The 23,250-nt window shown below is 38.0% G+C and overlaps 4 protein-coding genes across 4 annotated transcripts; 1 reads left to right on the top strand and 3 right to left on the bottom strand.

Moving 5' to 3' along the window:
- Positions 1-11: 11 nt before the first annotated feature.
- LOC129407347 (tetraspanin-5-like) lies at positions 12-3,196 on the bottom strand. The gene is made up of 4 exons (XM_055148125.1): positions 2,823-3,196; positions 1,378-1,428; positions 362-508; positions 12-281 (listed from the first exon to the last, which is right to left on the bottom strand). The coding sequence occupies exons 1-4, from the start codon at positions 2,904-2,906 to the stop codon at positions 69-71; spliced, it is 495 nt and encodes a 164-aa protein (XP_055004100.1). The 5' UTR covers positions 2,907-3,196; the 3' UTR covers positions 12-68.
- Positions 3,197-3,451: 255 nt separating this feature from the next.
- acer2 (alkaline ceramidase 2) lies at positions 3,452-14,718 on the bottom strand. The gene is made up of 6 exons (XM_020930506.2): positions 14,315-14,718; positions 13,973-14,087; positions 12,432-12,573; positions 10,393-10,530; positions 6,427-6,564; positions 3,452-6,306 (listed from the first exon to the last, which is right to left on the bottom strand). Exons 1-6 carry the CDS (start codon positions 14,426-14,428, stop codon positions 6,120-6,122), a joined length of 834 nt encoding a protein of 277 aa, XP_020786165.1. The 5' UTR covers positions 14,429-14,718; the 3' UTR covers positions 3,452-6,119.
- A 217-nt stretch (positions 14,719-14,935) lies between these two features.
- Positions 14,936-18,713, top strand: rps6 (ribosomal protein S6). The gene is made up of 6 exons (XM_020930479.2): positions 14,936-15,092; positions 15,670-15,801; positions 16,097-16,307; positions 17,401-17,547; positions 18,338-18,495; positions 18,585-18,713. Exons 1-6 carry the CDS (start codon positions 15,087-15,089, stop codon positions 18,678-18,680), a joined length of 750 nt encoding a protein of 249 aa, XP_020786138.1. The 5' UTR covers positions 14,936-15,086; the 3' UTR covers positions 18,681-18,713.
- Positions 18,714-19,297: 584 nt separating this feature from the next.
- On the bottom strand, positions 19,298-22,903 carry LOC110165286 (perilipin-2-like). The gene is made up of 6 exons (XM_020930453.2): positions 22,718-22,903; positions 22,097-22,313; positions 21,948-22,030; positions 21,370-21,616; positions 20,644-20,738; positions 19,298-20,458 (listed from the first exon to the last, which is right to left on the bottom strand). Exons 1-6 carry the CDS (start codon positions 22,736-22,738, stop codon positions 20,156-20,158), a joined length of 966 nt encoding a protein of 321 aa, XP_020786112.2. The 5' UTR covers positions 22,739-22,903; the 3' UTR covers positions 19,298-20,155.
- Between the last annotated feature and the right edge of the window lie 347 nt (positions 22,904-23,250).

Below are 23,250 nucleotides of genomic sequence, written 5' to 3'. Positions count from 1 at the left end.
ACGGGAGGCTAGTGCCCCCTCAAGCCCCCCGGTGCTGCCCAGGGACAGGCACAATCGCCTACATGATCTTATAATCCATTGTTGCTGGATACAAAACTACATAAACTTACATATTCTTGGGTGAAGTCAATCAGGTTTTGTAGATCAATGTCATCTCTGTATGCACGAATGTTGTTATTGATGAAAAAGTTAAGCTGGTCCTTGATCCAGTCTTTGAAAACAAATGCTAGGACCCCAGCAGTCAGCTCCAGAAAAAAGATAATTCCCAGAAAAACTGAAAACTAAAAAACAAACAGATTTATGTTAGAAATCTTAAATTATCAGATTAGATAAATACTATATGATTCAAGAGAGCACATACAAATTTTAGCAAGAAGGAGTTTTCTCGCAGTGCTCCGATGCAACCAGCAAATCCCAGGATGAACATAACACCTCCCACAACCAGGAAAAGCCACACAGGGTCAAAGCCCCCCAGGTCGGTGATGGACGAAATGTTCGAGAGGACCCCCTTATGGAAAAAAACAGTGAAAAAAATGAATATGCATTTGAAAATAGTTTATGTAAGAACTGCTCTAGGCCAAAGACTGTGCTCTATCCAACAATAACATTAATAACATATTGTATTTTTTCCTATACAATATTCCTATTTTCCTATATTACGCATTACGCAACATTCACTCTTGTGAGATTTAAGCTATGTTAGAATGTTTTTACCTCCTCAAACCTCCTCATACCTGGAGTTGTGTTTTGTTTCTTTCACACATGTTTAAGTAATCCTGCATTATTCGTCTGTCTACATCTCCAAAGCTCAAAATTCTCTCCTTATGAAGTAGGGGTAGTTTTCAAGTTAACAGTTACCCTTTTTCCTTAAGTTCACCAGAGATATGCAATTCCAGGGCTGAAATCATCCAAATGATTCTAGTGAAGGTGTATGGAGTTTAAAAACATAGTGGAGCACTGTATTACCACATGAGATCACAAGGTGGAACTGAGCATTTTCTGTCTGATAGAAGAAATCAGCCTAAATATGCAGGATTTGCATGTTAAAGATGTGTGAAAGAAACAAAACACAATTCCAGGTATGTTTATGATGAGGAAACAACTTTATAACATTGATCAAAAAAATTGCGAAATATGGGCCCTTTAATAGTTTAGTTTCTCGACAGCAGAATTTCTCATTAAACTGATTCTTTTACATATTGACATAGAAGACATTGTTATTTGAGAAGTCCTTCCAGAAAAAATACGACATTCCTGATTGTAATTTTAAAAATCCACCTTTAGCTACTATTTACATTATTGTCAAATACAGAAATGGGCCTAATTAGTCATTATTTTTGATGTTCTGTAGAGTAGAGAGGAAAACATCTCACATACTTTTTCGCTCCATGCCCATAAACCGATGGCTAGAAATGCCACTCCAAGGAACTGAAAGACAACAAGGCAAAAGCATTAACAGAGTTTCGGAGACTGTAACATGTTGTATATCACAAAGAGACCTTATGGACATTTCTCTATAAGATGCTCTTCATTCAACAAAATGGGCGAAACATTTATGGTCAGATCTCAGAAGCAGGGACTGGTTAGTACTTGGATGGGAGACCATTGGGAATATCAGGTGCCACAGTGGGGTGCCAGTGAAAAAAGCTGTTGTTGTGTCCTAAGGTAAGGCCCTTCATCCACATTGCCTAGTATGAAAGTAGTGTGTGTGTGTGTGTGTGTGTGTGTGTGTGTGTGTGTGTGTGTGTGTGTGTGTGTGTGTGTGTGTGGATGTTGTTGGTGGTTGGAGGGGCAGATGGCACAGATCAGCAGCCCTGCTTCAGTCAGTCTGCCCCAGGGCAGCTGTAACTACAATAGTAGCTTACCACAAAGTATGGAATGAATTAATAATGCAATGTTATCCAAATGATCATCCAAAACGCTCCATATAAATCAAAACAAATAAATCAAAAGAATTATACTTATTATTTTATCTTTTAATGTTATTGTTTATTAGCCTAAATTGTGGTAGATGGTTTGGTTAATAATTTTCTGAATTCAAATAAATTGTTGGGGTGCTTCTAAAAGTAGCATAAAGCCTACAGTTTTGTCCACAGGGACACATTTAGTGCGTCCATTTTTGGAATGAGTCTGGCACATTTTTTAGGTCAAAGGTCGACTTTTACTTTTAACCCTCTGCTTCTGTAAAGCTCCACTGAACTCACACGAAAAAAGAACTCATCAATAGGTCAATACCCAGTTCTGCCTGTCGTATTTAGACTATTACAGGCTAATTAACCTGGTAAAACATCTTAAATGACGGGAAGCGCATTTGAGATCAAGTAGGCCAATGCAGTGTGCTGTCCAGACTGTCGGCATACTGTTTACGTAGCAGGTCATTGTGCCAGGCTGCGGACACAGCCTGATGCTGGCAACACAGTGACAGCAACCGCGACAATCACAGCAGCAAGTGCACTGCCACTGGCATGGGCACTACCATACAGTCTATGGGCACTACCATAGAGTCTATGGGCACTACCATACAGTCTATGGGCACTACCATAGTCTATGGCACTACCATACAGTCTATGGGCACTACCATACAGTCTATGGGCACTACCATACAGTCTATGGGCACTACCATACAGTCTATGGGCACTACCATACAGTCTATGGCACTGCCATGTCTATGTGCACAGAGCAGCGGGCCGTCAACAAAAAGGAAACGCAGCAAAATATGACGCACAAACGGGGGCTTTTATCAGACACATGAAGGTGTCATCACAGTTGGTTTGATGCGGTGAATCACGGGCCTAAAACCCAGTAAACAAACAGACTCTTACCCAGAAGATGATGTTGAATCCAAAGATGAAATACTTGATGCAGCAGCTCACTTCATGAGCTTTGAAATGCTTTCCTGAGATCATTTTAGACCCGGGCTGACAGGCTGCGAGTGGAAACACCCTCTTTATTTTTTACATGAGACAGACGCTCTGTCAGTTGTTGTTCCGCCATATGTTCAGCAGCATCGCGCCCGGAGTCCGCATCGGCCACACGTCAGGCCCGATGTCTTTACACGCTGGAATGTCCTTGTGTCAGAAATATTCACTTTAGCACGAACCCAGTGAAGACAAAATAAATTAGAGCCTGAAGGAGACACTGCTCTAGTTTGACCCGTGAGCCAGTCAAGGCTGAGCCAGGTGCTTCGACCAATCAGGGACTTCGATCATCGAAGGGGGCGGGACTTCCTCTGTATAATTTTGAATGTGTGTTAGATTCATGATAAAGGCCCAAAACTACATCAAACTACTACAATCACAAAACTCAGATCAAAATATAAAAAAACAGTTTACATAACATGAGATAATTCACTCGGCTACAGATCCTGAAGGTGGCATTATGTAACCTTGAAAACACTGCCACCTGCTGGTAATCATTGTGAGTAGCTTATAATAAATGTAACACAATAAAGTAACTTGTACCATTTACTTTTATTGCATAAAATAAATATTATTGTACAAACACTGGTTTACAAAAGTTGATAAATTATGAAAAATAAATATTTTGTGCGATTTTGTCCAGGTACGTAATGGCAGGCAGAAAATCCCATCACCTTCATAAATGCATCATTCCATTTAAGTCCTTCTACAGAGTTATAATACACATGCCATGCCCATGATACACACTGCTATATAACAGTTGGTTATTGTTGATATTGTACTTGCATTGAAGACTCAGTAAGAGAATTTGAGGTGAAGCTGAAATAAAATAATCCCAGTACTGTGCACATGAAGAAAAATGCACTGGCTATTCTTCCTACCAAGCGATACTGAGTAATGTGCCAAGAAATAAAATATTAATGATAACAAACAGAACAAATAGCATAATTACATTTTTAATAACAGAAATTTTACTGTTCTGTAGGTACCACAAATGCTACTGACTGCTTCTTCATTACTGTGCATATCAACAGTATAGCCAACCATTTTATACAATACTTGCAAGATTAAATGTACTTGAACAACAATATTTCAGTCCTACACATAGAATACTTCACATAATCCGTATAAACCTCTTTCAAAACTAAATACCTAAAAATGAAAATGTTAGTACAAATGCGGTTTTGGCAAGACACCTAAAAATATACATTTAGATCTAACAAAATACTTTACTGAAAAATATGTTTTTCCTTTGATTTCTCAGTTGTTTGTATGATGTTTGAGCATCTTCTGCTCACTCATTTTGGCAGTAGTATTTGTATGAAGTGATTTGGTTCAAGAGAACATAATTTGAAATTCAATTCTCATTCAGTGCCTCTTGTAATATGGAAGCTGGTGCATTGAGGACATCTAAATAAGAAGGTTAGTGACCAACAATGTTCATCTCAACATTCATCATTATTATTAGCAGAAGACTTTTAATTCAATACTACATTCCACTTAAGTAAAAATTAAAAACATTTCTCTGCTATTACTCACTTGCCTATGCTTTTGCCTCGGTAACCTATATAAAGATTATTATTCTTTATTTTGAAGAGGCAAGTGTTTTAATGATAGAGAACATGTGCCAAAAGTCTTATACAGAGTGCATATCTCTGTAGCTTAATACAAATTTTGAGTAGTAAGGGTTAATACATTTTTAGGTTTATAAAAATAATTTATCTGATTTATCTACTGCATAGTACAGTTTAGATTAAATGCAAACAGGTAGACATGTTTTATAAGTAAATTCCCATTATACATGCAATAAAAGTTAGAGTTATATACACATATCCATATAACTGTGCTGAATTATGGATATGTGATGATTAAGTCTGGCCATAGAGCTCCAGCAAATCCTGTGAGTATATTTTAAGGCAACTCTTTGGATGATGCTGAGGTTTGCAGAGATATTCAATATAGACACTTCCACTCAGCATATTGATACTTTGCAGCCGACGTCATCAACATTTCCTGGGGGTGTGCTGCTAACTGAAAGCACTGCTCTGTTACTCAAATTAGACTTAATCTGATCTTTATTTTAACACAATCTGACCAGAAAGAGTTTGACCTGGTTGGAACTACAACAGGTGATCTGATTTGTGCTGGTAAACAAGTCTCTCTCACATAAAATTACAGTCACAAGATCTCACCTTTTTGTTGAAAATCAAACACCTAAACAGGACCATCAAAGCTCGTATTAATCACAGACTCCTAAAAATGTGTTGTTTAAATCAATTCTTTGTTTTTTTTTGTTTCCAGACAATCTTAGCAATCACTTTTGACAATGTCTGCTAATGTGTGCATTGTGTCGACCCTTAGAGACACATGCAGAACACCCCCAGCATGATGTCAGTGCAAAGTATCAATCCTTGCCTCTTTGTTTTTGGTACAGTTATTGGACTGCACTTGAGTAAATAATACTGATGGCTTTGTCATAGCCACAAAAGAAGAGCAACACATCCTGTATCTCTGTGATAATCGATATAATTTATAGAGATGCACCGAAAAAAATTGATCCAAATGTGTTATGTAGCAGTTATTTATCTCTCAAATAACTACAGAGCAACTTTGTGTAAGTAAAAGTTCAAATATTGACTTTCTGGGCCCACTATGACCAGTAAATCAATTGTATATGCGCAATCAGGATATCGAATTAACCAATATTGGGGAGCCGATATCTTATCCAGAAAATTTAACAGTATTTTCCAGATATCTGATACCAGTATTGTATCGGTGCACCCCTAATCAATTAAATATCTGACATCTATCGTTTCTTGTCCAGTTAAAGGAGCACCAGTTGATGCATCTCAGCCTGAGCCTAAAATACTGAATAATACTGAATAACAATATTAATGTGAGTCCACTGTAAACCCAGCGGTACTACCTTAACAGGGCATTGTGTAACTTTTCTAGTGGAGAGTCTGTCAAATGTGTTTCTCCTTAGAGACCAAACCAAACCAAGTTACAGGTCAGATCTGTGGAGATGCAACCCTATGCATAGCCAGAATGTTCATTTCTCTCTGTATTTTAGAGCTATAAAACCACCTGTAATTGAAAAAATGTAAAGTAGAGCTGTTCAATGTCATACTGTGGAACATTCCAGGCAGAGCAATGGCATATCCATAGAAACAATCAACCAAAAAGTTACACAATGCACCTTTATGTCACCTTTATAGTAGGCTTCTTGTGGACGCACAGTAAGGACACATATGGCACTCCAATGAAGGCCCATTTCTCATTGGGCCAGAACATGATGACCGGGCCTCTCTCCGGAGCCTCTGTCGCCACGTCAAAGTACGCAAAACAAACACACCCCAGATAGGAAGCCAGACAGATGAGGATGTGCCTGATGAGTGGAAAGAGGCAAGATTAAATAACCATCCGACAAATACTCTGAGCCAACTTTGAGCTAGAAACAGCAGCAGTGGGTCAGAAAATCACCATGTTCTGTTTGTTTTTAGCTTACCAAGCACAATGTAAATAGGGAAAGTTGACAGATGACCACATTTCGCAGAATATCCTGTCACTGACCCAGCAGAGCAAAGCCAACGCCCACCAGAACCCTGAGATCAAGCCCAATTTGAAAACACGCAGGTTTTCACACCTACAAAAAAGAGAAAAAGAAAATTACTTACTTATTTTGACACATAAATGCACTTTCCATAGAGTCTTATATTGTTGATAATGTTTTGGCTACTTAATCTTTGTATCTTGTTTATTTCAGTGCCAATATTTCATCTGAAATGGTTGTCTATTGTTTTTTCATTTTTTAAATGTATTTATTTTTTTGTAAGTCTCATGGTGCGCTTTGAGTTTTGAGTTTTATTGCCCAAAAATCACTTAAAAATGTGCATTCTCATTGACAGTCAAGTAACCAAACCTAATTTAACTTTGAGATGGCTATAGATATGTTTTGGGACTAGTAGGGACTAAAGGACTAGAAAATAATATGATCTGCTTCATCATCATGTTTTCTTTTGGGTTATTATATTTGTTAACACATAAACAATATAAACAATGCAGGGAAGAGGGCTGTCTATACATTTTTTTGTAAGAATGCGTTACACAGACACATCAAAACTAAAAAAGTACATTAAAACTCAAACAATTTTCATTAATAATATTTTTCAGGGAAGAACATATTACAATAAAAGTACGGACCATATGTTTTTGTAGGTGACTGTCCCTTTGACCTACTCTGAGATCCTAATCCAAAGAGTCAAAGTCTCAAACATAATCTATTCTTAGAGCTGGCGCCCTCGACGTGTCTGCGTGAGCTCTGATACACAGACCAGATTTTACTCTATAAAAGATCACAGCAATAAATTCAAACATAAGGCTCCTCTGATAAAAAAGCAAAAATAATTACAATTTAAAACCATTACGATGTTGTTAAATACTGTTAATGTACAGATAGGACACATGACTTAGAGCATAATTTTTGTGATGTTACATAATTAGTCAAGACAGGAAGAAGGAAAAATGTCTCCTTGCACTCATCAGCAACAGGAAGTGCACAAAGAGGGTTTTAACACTGACAAGCATTCACAGTGGAAAAAGCCCACTCAGTTGCTTTTACTTATGTTGATAACTAAAATATTACTAGCATATGAAATACTGTGGCTATTAGTGAATTAACTGTTTATTTACCCCATTTGCCCTAGGCTAGTTAATACCCCTTCTCTTCCTTTCAAATAAAAACAAACAATAAGACATAAAAAAAATAAGTCATGCAAATATCTTGAAAATCAGCACTTCCTGTTGGTGGAATGCACTGTGCTCATAATCTATATCCTATCATTACTGGTGTTTTGTCCAGTCTTCAAGAAACAATGCTTTATAGTGACTAATAGTTATGAGCAAGACTACAAACTATTGGACTCTGCCCCTCCTGACAGGTGTTTTCTAAAGTTTTTAAGATACCGTATATGGTTAAAATCATGACATTCAGACAATTAAGCTACATGGGTCCATATTATGCTATGTTCTGATCTGTGTTATAATGTTGTTTCCTAATGAACAAACCAGGAGTTGTTTTATTCATAGAGGTCCTATATTACACAACATTTCTTGTGAGTTTTAAGCTATGTTAATAATGTTTTTAACCCTCAGATGTCACACTTGGAGTTGTGTTTTATTTCATTCACACATGTTTGGTTAATTACCTCCGCCAAGGAGGTTATGTTTTTGCTGGCGTTTGTCTGTTTGTTTGTTTGTCTGTTAGCAACATAACTCAAAAAGTTATGGATCGATTTTGATGAAATTTTCAGGATTTGTTGGAAATGTGAAAAGGAAGAACTGATTTCATTTTGGGGATGATCTGGAAGAAATCCTGGATTCTGGATCACTTTGAAATTTTAGTTAACATTGTGGTAAATGGGGCCAAAACTTTTGTTTCTCAATATCTCGGTTAATTATTGACCAAACCCCATGAAATTTGACTCAGGGATGGACAATGGGATCCTCTTTCATATTCCAAAGGCTGATCCGGATCTGATCCAGAAGACTGATTTTATCGCAATTTATATAAAAAATGGGGGTAGTCCTTGGTGGAGGTCTGCGCTCTCTGAGTGCTTTTCTAGTTGATTATTAGTCTGTAGGGATATAACGAAATCCAAATCTCACGGTATGACGTTTTCATGATATACATCTCACGGTATAATATTTATTAAGATATTTTGTGGAGGCTAACAAAATTGTGAATATACCACTTTTTCCTCTTAAAATGCCCTGACAAGACTTAATTCAAAGAACTAAGATTTAAAAGTGCTGAGAATTGCTATTTCTTCATGTAGTTTGCACCAAAACGGAGCAAAGAATAATGATCGATGCAGTTCTTTCTGTTTTTTTGCACCATAACAATGAATTTAAGCAAAGAAACTTGTGATTCGATATATTGTGATGGCCCGTGATATTATTGAGAGACTTTTGACGATACAATATCATGATATTTTGGTTATTGTTACACCCCTATTAGTCTGTCTACATCTCCAGAGCTCAAAATGCTCTATTCCACTTTGTGATGTGATCTAGTGGTAGTTTTCACGTTAATAAATACCCTTTACCTTAAATTCAGTACAGACTGGTAATTCCAGACCTGAGATAATCCAAAATGATTCTGGTGAAGCTGAATGGAGTTTAAAAACACAGTGGAGCACTCCTTGTATTACCACATCCGATCACAAGATGGAACAGAGAATTTTGATCTTTGGATTTGGTCAGACTAACAATAAAGGATTACGCAAACATGTGTGAGTAAAACAAAACACAATTCCAGGTGAGTCTTTTGAGGGAAAAAAAACCCTCAACACTCACAAGAATCAATTTTGATGTAATATAGGACCGTTAAACATGTGTAAATGAATGAAACAAAACACATCTCCAGGTTTGTTTTTGATGAGGAAACAACATTATAACATAGATCAGAAAATAGCGCAGTATGGACTCTTTTAGCTTAGTTATTTTGATGAGGTAACAACATTCTGACATCACTTAAATAGCTTGAGTTATTGTCAAAGCCATGTCCGTCAATATTGGCGAATGTTGACTTTTCCGAGGCTAAAAGTCCATTTCTCAGGGTCACAGGAATTTGGCATCAAACTGAGGAACAAAAAAACAAGTTCCTTTCGTAGATGACTGGTACTGCGTGTAATGTCAAGAATCACTAGCAGGTGGAACAATGGGTGAATGAAAGTTAAAAGACCAAGTTGCAATTGAGTAAATATTATGGTAAAAGGAAATGGACCCCTGCACTCATGTGTCAGAGGAAAGCATTAAGAACATGATGTCTGAAACGTCTATGGTCGGTGTTTGTTTTCAAGAATGTTCTCCTAAAGCTATGTATTAGGCAATAGTGAGGTTACAAAGGGTCACTGGGATGTTTGCTCTCACTGTACTTGCTGGAGCACACAAATAAACGGATCTTTCTGAACAGTGAATACAACAATAAATCATTAAAATGCCACATCATGTGAAGAGGAAAAAATTATTCATGTTAAAAGGGCCTGTTTATGCCATTTTTTCTGATCTATGTTATAATATTGTTTCCTTATCACAAACATACCCGGAGTTGTGTTTGGTTTCACACATGTTTAACACACAAATTCTGCACATTTACGTGGTGTTGTTCTCTTAAACAGAAAACACTCATTCCAGCTTGTCATGTGATAATACAGGAAGCGCTTCACTGTGTTTTTAAACTCCATATATCTTCACAAGAATAATTTTGATAATTTAATCTCTGGAATTGCTCATCTCTACTGAACCAAAGGTAAAAGGTAGCTGTTAACTAGAAAACTACTACTATTACTGCTTTTAAACACAACTCCAGGTATGTTTTTGAGGAGTTACAACATCATAACATGGCTTAAAACTCACAAGAGTCAATTTAGGACCTCCAAAGAATGATAACAGTGGTGTGTCATAATGGTACCTTTTAAGTTCAGTTATGAGAAGTGCGGTGCAGGGAATCCCCAGAGTCATTAATGACAGTGAGTTGACCACAGGCTTAACAAATGCCAGTCCTGTGGTGATCCCGGACAAGACACCAATAACCACTTTGAACCTTAACCTACAAAGAAAAAAGTGACAGGACAAAATCAGCAGGGAAGTTGGGAAGCAACTGAATACATGTACCAGAAATACATATTCTGAATATTCGACACAGGTTCTTTTGGTGGTTTCCAGAATACTGTTACTTTTCTAAATTAAACTGAATAAATTACGATACTTTATCATGCAGTTTTGGCTTTGAACGGCACAGTGTTGTTAAGAAAAACACAAAACATAGCTCTTGCAGTGGGTGGCATTGTGTAACTTTTCTGGTGGAGGGCTGTCAAATGGTTTTCTCCATAGAGACTTATTGCTTTGTCTGGAATGTTTCACAGTATGGCATTAAACATTTCTAGCTCCATGGAGACCAAACCAGACCAAGTTCCAAGTCAGATCTGTGGAGAGGTGACCCCGCTCTCAGTCAGAATGCCTGTTTTTCTTGGTATTTTTGAGGTATAAAACCATCTGTAACTGAATAAAAGTAAGGTAGATCTACTTAATGTCACACTGTGGAACATTCCAGGCAGCAATGACATTTCCATAGAACAGGGTGACGGACCCCCTACCGAAAAGTTACATAGTGCACCTTTAAATTAATGCATAGAAACAAAAAATGTTGTTTGTAATGATGCGTCATGTTCTTTACAGTATAATTTAATACAACTGAATGTAAAGGTATTCAGAGTATTCAGAATATTCTGATTGGCCCCAGTATCACAACACGTTGCAAAACACATTTTAATGCAGGCATTCAATATTCTGTAACTAAATACACTTTCATAGTCACTGAACATCAACATCCTTGTTAGTTACGCCTTACAAACAAAGAAAGCTTGTTTAAGAAATAAGAACAGGCAGTATGTACATTAAAACCAGCTTTGCAAAGTGTTAGCCCACACCCTGAAGGTCACTATGGTGGAAGGAGAAGTGGAGGCATGTGATGTAGCTTTAGCCACTGTCAGCTATCTCAACAAGGCCTATTATTATACAGGACAGTCAGGGCAGTGGACAGAGCATGTGACCAGACAAGTGCTGGCCTCACAAGAAATGCAGCAGGACCAGACCTGTCACGATAACAAATTTTGAAGCACGATATTTTGTTACAGGGACATACTGCGATAATTGATAATATTGAAACTACTACTGCTATAACAATAATAATCCCTGTAAATAATTTTTAAATAGATAGTATCACTCAAACATCCTGAGCTGCAACAAACAAATAACAAAATGAAACAATAATTAACCATAGAAGTTATTATAGTTAGTTATTAGACCCTCTACAGCTCAAATCTTACTATTACAACAAAAATACCCCAAATCTCCCCACTTTTACAAAGAAAATGCACAGATAAACATTGAGCTATACAATATCGACTTTATCTATACTACATGGTTCATGAAATTATAGATGGAACAATAATCTTAGGGAGTCAGTATTATTCATATGGACTTTTTCTTTGTATTAGAGGTAAATTGTTAGGGTTTTTTTGCAATATGATAAGATCTGAGCTGTAGGCAGTTGAAATATGAACTTCTATGACTCAATATAGAAACAAACTAATTACATATGTGTTTCATTCTAATAATTACTTTTTGCAAATCATGTTTTTTAACTTATTGTATTGTTTGTATTGTGATTTTAATGTCTTTCTTATTCTGTAAAGCACTTTGTTTTACTTTCTTTACGAATTGTACTATACAAATAAATTGAAACGTCTTCAACCAAACTAACTTTTGTCCAGTCGACAAACTGAATTTTCTTCTCGCTATACAAATAAACTTGCTTTGCCTTATTACAAATATTGTACAGTTTTGATTTCAGTATTATTGTTTTTTATTGTTTATATTTACTCTTCACACTTCAAAGGTGTTACTGTGACAGGTCTCACAAAAATGCTGGTCAGTTTTAAAACATACCGATTTCTTCTGAACATCTTGGGTAGATACCGCTTTGGAAACCACATGCCAATGGCACACATGAGTACCCACAAAATGGCCAATTCATCCAGCATTTGGCCCAAGAAGCTGAGGGTGGCGTGAAAGTAAGTGGAACCGATACCTAAAACAAACAAAAAATAATAAAGCATGACTATAAAATGTAAAATTATTGTATTTATCTTAGACAATGTGGACTTTGACAAACTTTATCAAGGGAAATTATTTGGACATAGTAGCTCACACATCATAATATATTATAATAACAAAGAGCAACAATATAAGTAGTAATAATACTTACAAAATAAGTAGCAATAGCAAGAGACTGTCAGTTTGTTGCATTATTACTAGTTCATAGCTAATGAAGGAAGAACAAAAGGATGGTAATGTCAAAATAAACTACAGAAGACAGCTATTGAGAAAGAGAGTGTGGCTATTATAGTAAACATTTAAAAAACTAAATTAACTTAAAGAGATGTTACATATACACATTCTAATGAAATACTAGTATATTCCAATGTGAACCGTTGCAAACAAGATGTACTAAGTCTTGATTGGTGTTTTCTGAAAGCTTTGCTCATAACAAATCAAATACAAAACATCTCTGTCCATATATAATAGAAACATTTGGGCTTCTTGGCTGCAACTGAAAAACTGGTGGTGGTGGTAGCTCTTTGTTATCAAAATCCTGCAGACTTTGACTTATCTTAGCAGTCTTGTTTTCACAACAGAAGCTAAAAGAGATTCTGCATTATAACTCACTTCCACAGTTAGTACAGCTATGTTACTGACATTAAATCCTTTACTAACACTGGACATGTATTTTAGTATCGTGCAATAAAAAAAAATCCTTCTAGACATGATGAATGCAACCATACAGGAGCCACGTCAAAGCCAACCTCTGTAATGTTTTTTATACTGAAACCTGTATAAACCTACTCAGAGCTTGCACAAAGAGCGCATTAATTCTGCATACATGCAGTACAATTTAAAAGGGTGAGATGGCTCTTAAGATTATTATGGTAAAAAGGGTCAAAACGGGGTCAGTTTTATTTTGTTTTTTCTAGGGTTGCAATAACCATGTTAAAATTCACTGTCATACTAGTATAAAATAAATAGTTCATTACACTCATGAGTGAGAGAAATGTGCCCTGTAACATAATTACGCTGCCCAAAGGTGCCAGGTTATCTGTGCTGACACAGCAGACTGAAAACTACTATAGGCAAAAGCATCAAAGAGTCATTTATGACTGACTAAGTAATGTGATCTGATCATCTGGGGCAAAATAACGTGGCCTGGGACATGTAAGGACATGCTCTTGATAGATATTGTTTTTGTTGGTCTATATGACATCAGCAGTATCTGAACGGTGTACTTATGTAGGAGTTATAAGTGAGTCATACAACACAGTTCACTGTTACTACACTTAAAGAGTAAATGCAAACTTCACAACAGTGTTGGGATGGTCAGATGGGACTGCAAAGGTGAACACAAGCATGGACTTAAACGACATGCAACTTACCAACCACAACAAGCAGAATCCAAATGAGGTAGATCCCACTGTTGAAATGTGTTGCATATTGGCGGAACAAGCACATTAATATGGGGGGCAAAACAAAAAACAGTATGTTGCTGATCTGAAATGATAAAGAAAGAGAAGCTGTGAGCTCAACACCTGTGAACAGGTGTTTATTGACGTCATGCTTGTGTTTAGTTTTGTAAAAGAGCTAAACAAAGGCTTATGCAAAAAGAAGAAAATTAAAATCTATTCAACTAAAGATAAACAGCTAAACATTAGGTAAAAGCTCAGGCAAAAACAGCAGCGGGAGCTGTAAACAGAAAAGCGACACAAAGGAAAACCAACCGTGTTGTAAAACTCAGCGATGCTGGGGTAAATAAGATAATTGCCTTCACACCAGTCCACGTCGGAGCTACCAGCCTGCATCTGGTCCCAAAAAATCAATCTCGCGTCACTCATCTCCGGAATAGTTGTGTCTGCTGCTGGACACAGCCACACGATAAACAGCGTTGAGATCCCGAGTAAACAAAAGTCTCTCCTACTGTACGCGCTTGGCCTAATCCTCGTTTAGATTCAGAAACAAGCATCAATCCTGACACGATGCGTAACGCGCCAAACTATGGAGTGTCCGTGATGTGTGCATTTTAAAGTGCTCTGCTCTCAGAGACTGAGGCTCCGCGTTCACAAAGACTCCGCTAGTCGTGACGTTTACGCTGACAGCTGCGGGCTCAGCGCGCAGACGCATTCACACCACGCTATTAAAATCACTGTACCCATACACTGTACAACAATTATTTTTTGGTTCACGGATCACATGATTCAAGAAGGACAAATCGGCTTGCTTAAATTTTCAGTTTAAAATAACTGATACATACATTACTGACTTTTAGCAGTGCAACCTAGCCATGCAAGATGTGCCTATTTATTTAATTTAGTTACATTTATTTTTTGATACAAAAATCTCAATACAGCACTGATGACATAGATACATGACTGATAGATTTTTTTCCTGATTTGGTTTGAGTTCTCGCGAGAACATATAAGCGCTATGTGAGACCTCACAGCGGATATCCGGCCTCTTTTCCGTGGCGGACCGTCGTTGGGTCGGCTTGACAAAATGAAGGTACATGTTTTTACACCAAAAGTTGCACTTCTGTTGGTGATATATTAAAAATAGCCCCCGGCGGGTGATGGCACAAACAGACTATTCATCCCCAATAACGATGATTTGTATTTAATGGCTGTATGGCTCAGGATGAGCTTTGATTGCACTTGGTGCTAACCATGGTAGCTTCTCTTGGCATAGTGGCTGTAGAAACATGGCTGCGTTCAGGCAAAAATGTGGGTCCGATTGACGTGTCTTTAAATCGCAAATAAAAATCGCAATGTCGTTTTGCTAACTTCAATAGTTTGCTGTGATATAACTTAGCCATTGTAGCGTCAAAATCTTGTAATTGGCCTATGCAGCTGGTTTTGGGGAGGTACCTGCCGGTAAAGCAATGACCCTGTCTTTTATATGGCTCTAAATGGAAAAGTACTTAACCTACCACATGTGCACAACTGCAATGAATGTACCCAATGAAGGTGACATACTCTTTGTGCATTTTGTTTCAATTAATGATCATGGTTGTCTGTTATGTTTCGCCACCTGGAGTCTGGAGATGTATTCATTATAATAATGTCTAATGTTCATTTTGCAGCTGAACATCTCGTTTCCCGCTACTGGCTGCCAGAAGCTGATTGAGGTTGATGATGAGCGCAAGCTTCGCACTTTCTATGAGAAGCGCATGGCCACTGAAGTGGCTGCTGACCCTCTGGGCGATGAGTGGAAGGTGAGTGTGGTTTTGATGGGGCATTTGTACCGTTGGCACACTAGTATACCCTTTCTGATTTGAATGTGGTCATTAAGGGGGGACAGAGTGTAGCCAAAGAAATCAGAGCAGCTCACCAGATGCGCACAGACCTCTGAACCATGTCTGTTTGAAACAGCAACGCTCTGACACACTTAAACTATTAATTAAAATTGACTGCTTTCTTGATAGTTTTCCTAGTAACATGTAATGTGAGATTTTAAAACATCCCAGCAAGTTTTCTTACTTGGATACTGAAATTGTGACTGGTTTGCAGGGATATGTGGTGCGCATCAGCGGAGGCAATGACAAGCAGGGTTTCCCAATGAAGCAGGGTGTCCTGACCCACGGCCGTGTGCGCCTGCTGCTTAGCAAGGGCCACTCCTGTTATCGCCCCCGCAGGACTGGCGAGCGCAAACGCAAGTCTGTCCGTGGCTGCATCGTTGACGCTAACCTTAGCGTTCTCAACTTGGTTATTGTCAAAAAAGGTAACAGAAGTTCATTATGGATACATCTAAGTTTTCATTTACGCAAAAGCTCTGCGGAGCAGTGCCACGTTTCATTTTTACTTCACTGTTGGTTCAGATGCTGCTCATTTATTAACTCAACACTGACAAACTCAAAATATAATCTTCTGTCAAACCCAGAGCTCAGTGGACCTGCTTGCACTTTTCTGATGCTGTGTGGTCATTTCTATCTTAAATTGCACAATACACTGAGGCTGGTGCTGGAGACAGCAGAGGAATGGACTCTTAATAGCACACAGATTAAGGCTTTACCCTGCAGATTTAGGAGGTGCTGCTGTGTCATGCTCATGTCCAGTTCTGCAGTGAGTACAAAAGGAGCTGCTTGGAGAAACAGTAGCCTTTGTTACAGCGCACCAGAGTTCACACAGCACAAAAACTCTCTGGCATTTACCCAACTTGTCGTGATGGTGTGAGAATACCTTTTAATTATGTAGTGTGTGGCACACCGGTAAACCCTTTCTGATTGGTCAGTAATCGTAAAGGGGGGACAGGTGTTGCGAAAGTAACTGCAGAGCTGCTTACCAGATGCGACCAAGCTGTTCAGTGCATGGTTGAACTGCATTGCTCTCCCATTTCTTATAAATGACAAGTGTCAATTATGCATATGAAATGATCAATGCCTCATGTGTTTTTCCTTGTCATATTCGGTAAATGATTTACTATTTACCAAAATATTTATTGCTCCACCGTTTTGGTCACATGATTTTATATTTTATATATTGTGTTGACTTGTGTTTATATGCAGTTGTAAAAATGACATCAAGTAAGTTTCATAATTAGCCTTTAATGCATATTGGGCTTTAAAAGGATTTAAGTCAATATTAATACTCTGATAGATCATAAATTTTGATATAATGCAGGAAACGTGCGTTTGTGTAGAAGACACTGCATGTTCCATGGGTGAATTGGCACTCATTTGTCAATATCGGTGCTATCACTTAGTCTGGAGTATTGCCAAATGCAAAGACAGGAGAAAATCTTAGAGAGCTTGTTCCATCCCCACTGAACACTGCATAATTCAGGACTTTTTTTTTTTTTTTTTTTTTACTGTTAGGTGAGAAGGACATTCCAGGGCTGACCGACAGCACTGTCCCTCGCCGCCTTGGTCCTAAAAGGGCAAGCAAGATCCGCAAACTCTTCAACTTGGCAAAGGAAGATGATGTTAGACAGTATGTTGTGAGACGACCTGTGACTAAAGAAGGTAAGACTGTTGCTCCTGAAAAGATTTATCAATTCAGTCCAAAAAGCAGAGTTTATGCATTGTTTTAATAAAGGTCTAATTTTTGTCATAAGTATTGTGCCATTTAAATTTTGGCCTTTATTAACACTTGATGCTAGGTAATCTTTACATGTCATATCTGCTGCTTGTGTCCAAACAAGAAGTAAAATTATACACTACACAAATTACAAAACTGCATAAAGGGCAGGATTTTTGGTAAAATCTGAAATCTAATGATTGTTTTAGTAACCTGTGATATATAGTATTAAGAGCCTGTGACAAGCAAACTGCAGCTTTGCCTAAAGGGAACTGGAGTCACCTCCGGGTCTTACCAGTACCACCAAACTAGAATGTGTTGACCAAACCAAATTTGGATCGAGTTAAGCCTGTTCTGTTCAGAGCTCACAAGCTTTGTAAATGCTTTTCTTTGGACAAAGTTCAACTCTAATTCAGAGTGACCATTTTTGTTAAAATGACCACTTATATGCCAAAAAAGTCACCAGTGTGGGAGATGTAAACTCTACTTTTCATTGCATACAGAATGAGCTTTTTAAAATGATTGCTAGACAGTTTCAGTGCAGTCATTTGTCCATTATCTTATTTTAAGCTCTGTGCAGTTTTGGTAACATCTTCTCTGGCCTTGGAAGAAGGTTGAGGTTCTACTGTCTTCTGTGCCTGTGTCTATATTCTATGTCCTGGATTGTTAAGGATACAATGGGACTTTGAATGTTTTGCCTTCAGCATTTATATGAACATCTGATCCTGTTCACAGGTAAGAAGCCTAGAACCAAGGCTCCCAGGATCCAGAGACTGGTGACTCCCCGTGTGCTGCAGCACAAGCGTCGCCGTATCTCCCTCAAGAGGCAGCGCACTCTGAAGAACAAGGAGGAGGCCTCAGAATACGCTAAGCTGCTGGCCAAGAGGATGAAGGCAAGTCATCTTTCCTGATATACACATATATATTCCTGATATATATGATAAAGTTCTTTTGTTTGACTTTGGTTTCATCTGTTCAACAGGAGGCCAAGGAGAAGCGTCAGGAACAGATCGCCAAGAGGCGCCGCCTTTCATCTCTGAGAGCATCCACATCCAAGTCAGAGTCCAGCCAAAAGTAAAAGTTTAAATAAAGAATGACCTTTTGATGAAAAGGCGATGCAGTGTCTTTCATTATTCACTGGTTGTGTAATTGTTCAGTATCTAATTTCTAGACAGGATTTTTGCATATCTGTTATAATGAAATTGGAAGATAAACATGTCACAACTGTTGTAGGTCTACAGTATTCACTTAAGTGACTATTTTGGTTGGTTGTGAATCCACAGTATGTAATTTTTTAGCCAAACTTCTTGAAACACTTTGTGCTGTAGAAATTAACATTATGGGTGGGCTTACATATCCACAAAACTAATTTGGCCCGGAGGACCTCCACTTGTTCCCATTAAAATGTTCCTTCCACTATAACTTCAGTTATGGCATAAACTTCTCTCCATGGAGAATTTTCTGAAAGTGTTTTAATCTCATTCCCATGGAATCACATTACAATCTTGTCTAAAAGATTAAGTGTTAGTAAAATGTGCATTGTTGGGATAATGTCAATGGCTCCAGCCCAAGTCATGACTGAACAGAATACATATGCATGTACAAATTCACACTCAAAGCTAGAATATGTCTGAAGAAACATTGCTGTTAAATGCTGTTCTGCAGTTTGAAACAGGTTTTTTTTTTCTAGTTGGCTCTAGATCAAAATTTTAGTTTTCACTGGACCAAATGTGAGCTACATGTGAGGGTTCAATATTAAATAGCCCTAAAAAGACATTAGACTTTGACACTTTATTGATCCACAAGGGAAATTATTTGGAAACAGTAGCTCACATATTGCAATATTATATTTATCATTATTGAAATGATAAATTCTAATATTTGTATATATTTTAAAGGCATAATGCCTATTAAAGAAAATGCCAGAATTGGCTCAAAGCCTTTGCATCTGAAGTCCCTGACAGGACAAGATTAGATTTGGTACTGTACAAAAAGGAAGCACATTACATTTTTTTTTTGTTTAAACCTTAAGGTTCAGTGATCACAGACCTGTTTCCACTTGAGTCACTGTTTCAGGTTAAGTGTTTAATGTGAGACTGAGCAGCTGGGATGCTCTGTGCCTTTGACAGCACCTGTGACAGAGGGCAGGGGTTTTTTTGTTTTGTTTTTTTAAATCAAACCTTAAATATATTTCTGAAATATCAGGCAATGATGAAAACAAGGTTTCTTCTTAAATAACTTAAAAAAATTTAAGTTTTAATGTAGCCAGGTTTGTCATTGACCAACTAATGACCATATTCAGTGTGTGAGAATATCATTAGTGAGTGAATTTTTATTTTAGCAGTTGACAATTATTAATCTTGTTTAAAATAAGTATATTAAGATGTATAATTTTACAATTTTTTAAAGATAAAGTTAAGTCCAATTACTCACACCAGTGTTAAATTTAAATTCATCCACAATGTGTTTTTATTGCCCAGTGTGTCGTCCAACACAAAGCTTCAAGTTTCATAATAAAGGTGATCATATCATTACATAAACAATGTTGGTGTTTCACAGCTCCTTGCAGTCACAGTCAGTAGATGTGCGCAGCCTTACTCTCCAGGTGGGACTCTCCTGCCACTTAACCACTGTGAGCCAATCTTTGCGAGAGGGTGAGACCCCAGTAGAAAGGGTCGAGGGGCTGTTTTCAGTATCCGTTTGTTGAGGTGAAGGACAACTTAAGGTGTACATCTGTAACATGAACAAGATCAGGGTCGCGGTCTGATTCTGGAGGTACAGGGGGAGTCTGGATATGAAAGATGACAGACACTTTGGAAGGCCCCGAGCCCAGCTGGGAGACAGTGTCTCTATGGCCTGTAGAAAAGATAATTTTGAGGTGTATTAATATGCCTTATTGTGATAGTATTATAATGGCTACTCATTTACAGTAAACCTTTATGACAAAGAAAAAAAATTTAATATCTTTAACTACAAAAATTAACCAATATTCATGTTTTAGCATGTATACATTGACTTGCTCATGCCTGTGAATCGCATACCTTGTAAGATCCTTTATATAACTTGGTGCTGACATACTGCAGTCTCTCAGGGTAAGTCCTACGAGGGGTGGCATCCAACCTCTCCACTGAGTCCTCTGTAATGGCAAGATCAAAAAAAGAAGCACATAATGTATGTTTTGGTAGATGTTAGCAGTGCAATATTTGTTTAAGTTATATAAATGATATATGAAATACTAAACTGGCTACTAGCTACAGGTCTGTAATGTATTAAAAGATATATATGTGACATTGACTTGTATATGATTTTAGCAGTGTTCCCTCATAAACTTTGTCTTTCAGTTGATTCACACATATTTGAGCAATCCTGTATTGTCCTGCATTTGTGGCTTTTGTGCACAGAAAATTCCTGTTTTAACTTACCCCCTATACCTGTCTACTTCTCCGTACTTGTGATTTTTCAATACAAGTCATACATGTAAGGTTCAGCATTGTCATTTAGAGATTTTTCAATGTAAAAATGCAGAAATAAAAATGTGCCACGTTGAAATGCCACTAGGAAGAGCAGGGCCTTTCAGTTCTGTTTTGAAGAAGAAATCAATGGACCATTTCTGCTACTTCAGCCATTTTAGATCAATATTGTGATTTACTACAACAAACAGCGATATACAAAAACAAGTAAAATAATGAACGGTGCAGATTATAGTTTAGAGCTTAGTACAGGAAGCATTATGTTTTCTTCAACAACCAACCTGTTACTGCACATACCTGGTTCTTCACCAGCAGAGGGCACCATACAATCCACCAGAGCTTCAGATAAGTTGAGTGCATGGTCCAGTCCTGCACCTGCCACAGTCACAGCTCTCTCTATGAATGGACTTGAATGACCGTCTGTGTGCAGCACTGTGTTCATAGCCTGCTCCACTGTGTGTTGTATGCGGCCTTTGGTCCCTGTGGCAATGACACTCAGCATTTCTTTGGCTTCATGCATTTTATCTTTGGCAGCGGCAACAATCTGCAGGAAAAAGTTTATTTATTTACATAAAAGTATAGTTCACACTCACATGACGTGGTGACAAGCCTTAATTTTGTATTAATATGTCAGGCCTAAATTCACAAAGTTACTATGGTCACTGGCACTCATAATAGCAGTTTGTTCTTCTACACTGTAAAAGGCAACTTGGAATCGTTTTGTGCAAAATGTACATGTGTTACATCAAGACAAACATGGCCAAGGGTTGAGGAAGTCTGCAGGCTGTGTATGGAAATCTAAGAATAATTCACATGGCCATTAAATTATTTGCCTGACTGTTTGAAATATTATGTGCAGGTATTTGTATGGTTACCTCTTCTGTTGGTGCCTGAAGCAATGGGAAAGCAGACTCCAACCAATCCAGACTTCTGCTTGCAATGTCATTCGCCATGGATACTGTTAAAGACATACACATGAGTAAAAAAGCGGCTAAAGAAATAAATCGTTATTTTTATTACTCACTTTGAGGCTCCAGTATGACTATGACAGGAGAGATGGTGTGCGTGGCCCTTGTGCATAAATTTACTGCACGGTCCTCCAGAGCATCACAAATATACCTCAGGTCGGGACGGGAGCATTTTGTATTGGTGTAAAGGACAGACAGTTTGGACCAAGCAGAGCGCACAACAGGAAGCCTGGCCATCCTGGCAGCAGCACTGTCCACCCCTTGAATCATTTTCTACAAACAAACACATTTAAAGCTGTACTATGTAACTTGGTGGAGGGTACATCACCTGTTGGTCGCCAAAGAAATGTTACTGATTTGCCAGGAAGGTATTATCCCACAGCATGAGATAAACTTTTCAGTCTAGCATTTACTCAATATTGCAGATAGAATTTCTGCTACATTATACTGGGGAAAACGTGGTTTCATATAATGTGTGGGGCCACCTCTCCACAGATATGGCCTGTAACTTGGCCTGGTAGTGTCACCTGCACAGATATATTACATGGAATATTCCGTTCAAAGTAATAACATCCATGCAGACAAGCGGATCCTCCACCAGAAAAGTTACATAATGTACCTTTAAGTCAAGGCCTGCGTGAACAATGGACTCGAACACATGAAATAATGACACACACCTGGTTGTTGTTCAGAGGCATTCTCTCCGCATAATATCAAATCAACAAATAGAAATATAACCCCTCAAATCTGGATCACAGGATCACAGCTTCAGGCCACTCAAGATAATGAAGCAAGTCGCCCGCACGTGCAACACTGATAAATGCACCAGTCACTTAACAAACATGTGCCACAGCCAATTTGACCGACAAGTATGTTCTCGCGATATCTACCTGAGATACCTGAGAGACCTGAGGGATATGAGAGACATGAGAAACTGCAAGTTTGTTGTGAGATGTTTATGCTTGTTTATGTGCTTATTGTACGTGCATGTCAAATGCAATCATTGTTTTAATTGTCAGTTTATATATTGTGAGGCTGTATTTGACTTGAGGTCAAATGTGTTTTGATCTGAACATGTGCTGAAGCCTGTTTAAGAAAAGACATGCAAAGAATCAAGTTTCAAGTTTTAAATTATGTTTTCGCCAACAGGTTGGTATGTTGGTGTACCTGCGCACATGTTGGATTAACGGCGCAGTTCTGTGAGAAATGG

Source organism: Boleophthalmus pectinirostris, unplaced genomic scaffold (genome assembly GCF_026225935.1).
Source record: "Boleophthalmus pectinirostris isolate CB_2022bp ecotype Guang Dong unplaced genomic scaffold, ASM2622593v1 HiC_scaffold_921, whole genome shotgun sequence".
Classification (NCBI taxonomy): domain Eukaryota; kingdom Metazoa; phylum Chordata; class Actinopteri; order Gobiiformes; family Gobiidae; genus Boleophthalmus; species Boleophthalmus pectinirostris.
This window is presented reverse-complemented; position numbering and strand designations above follow the sequence as displayed.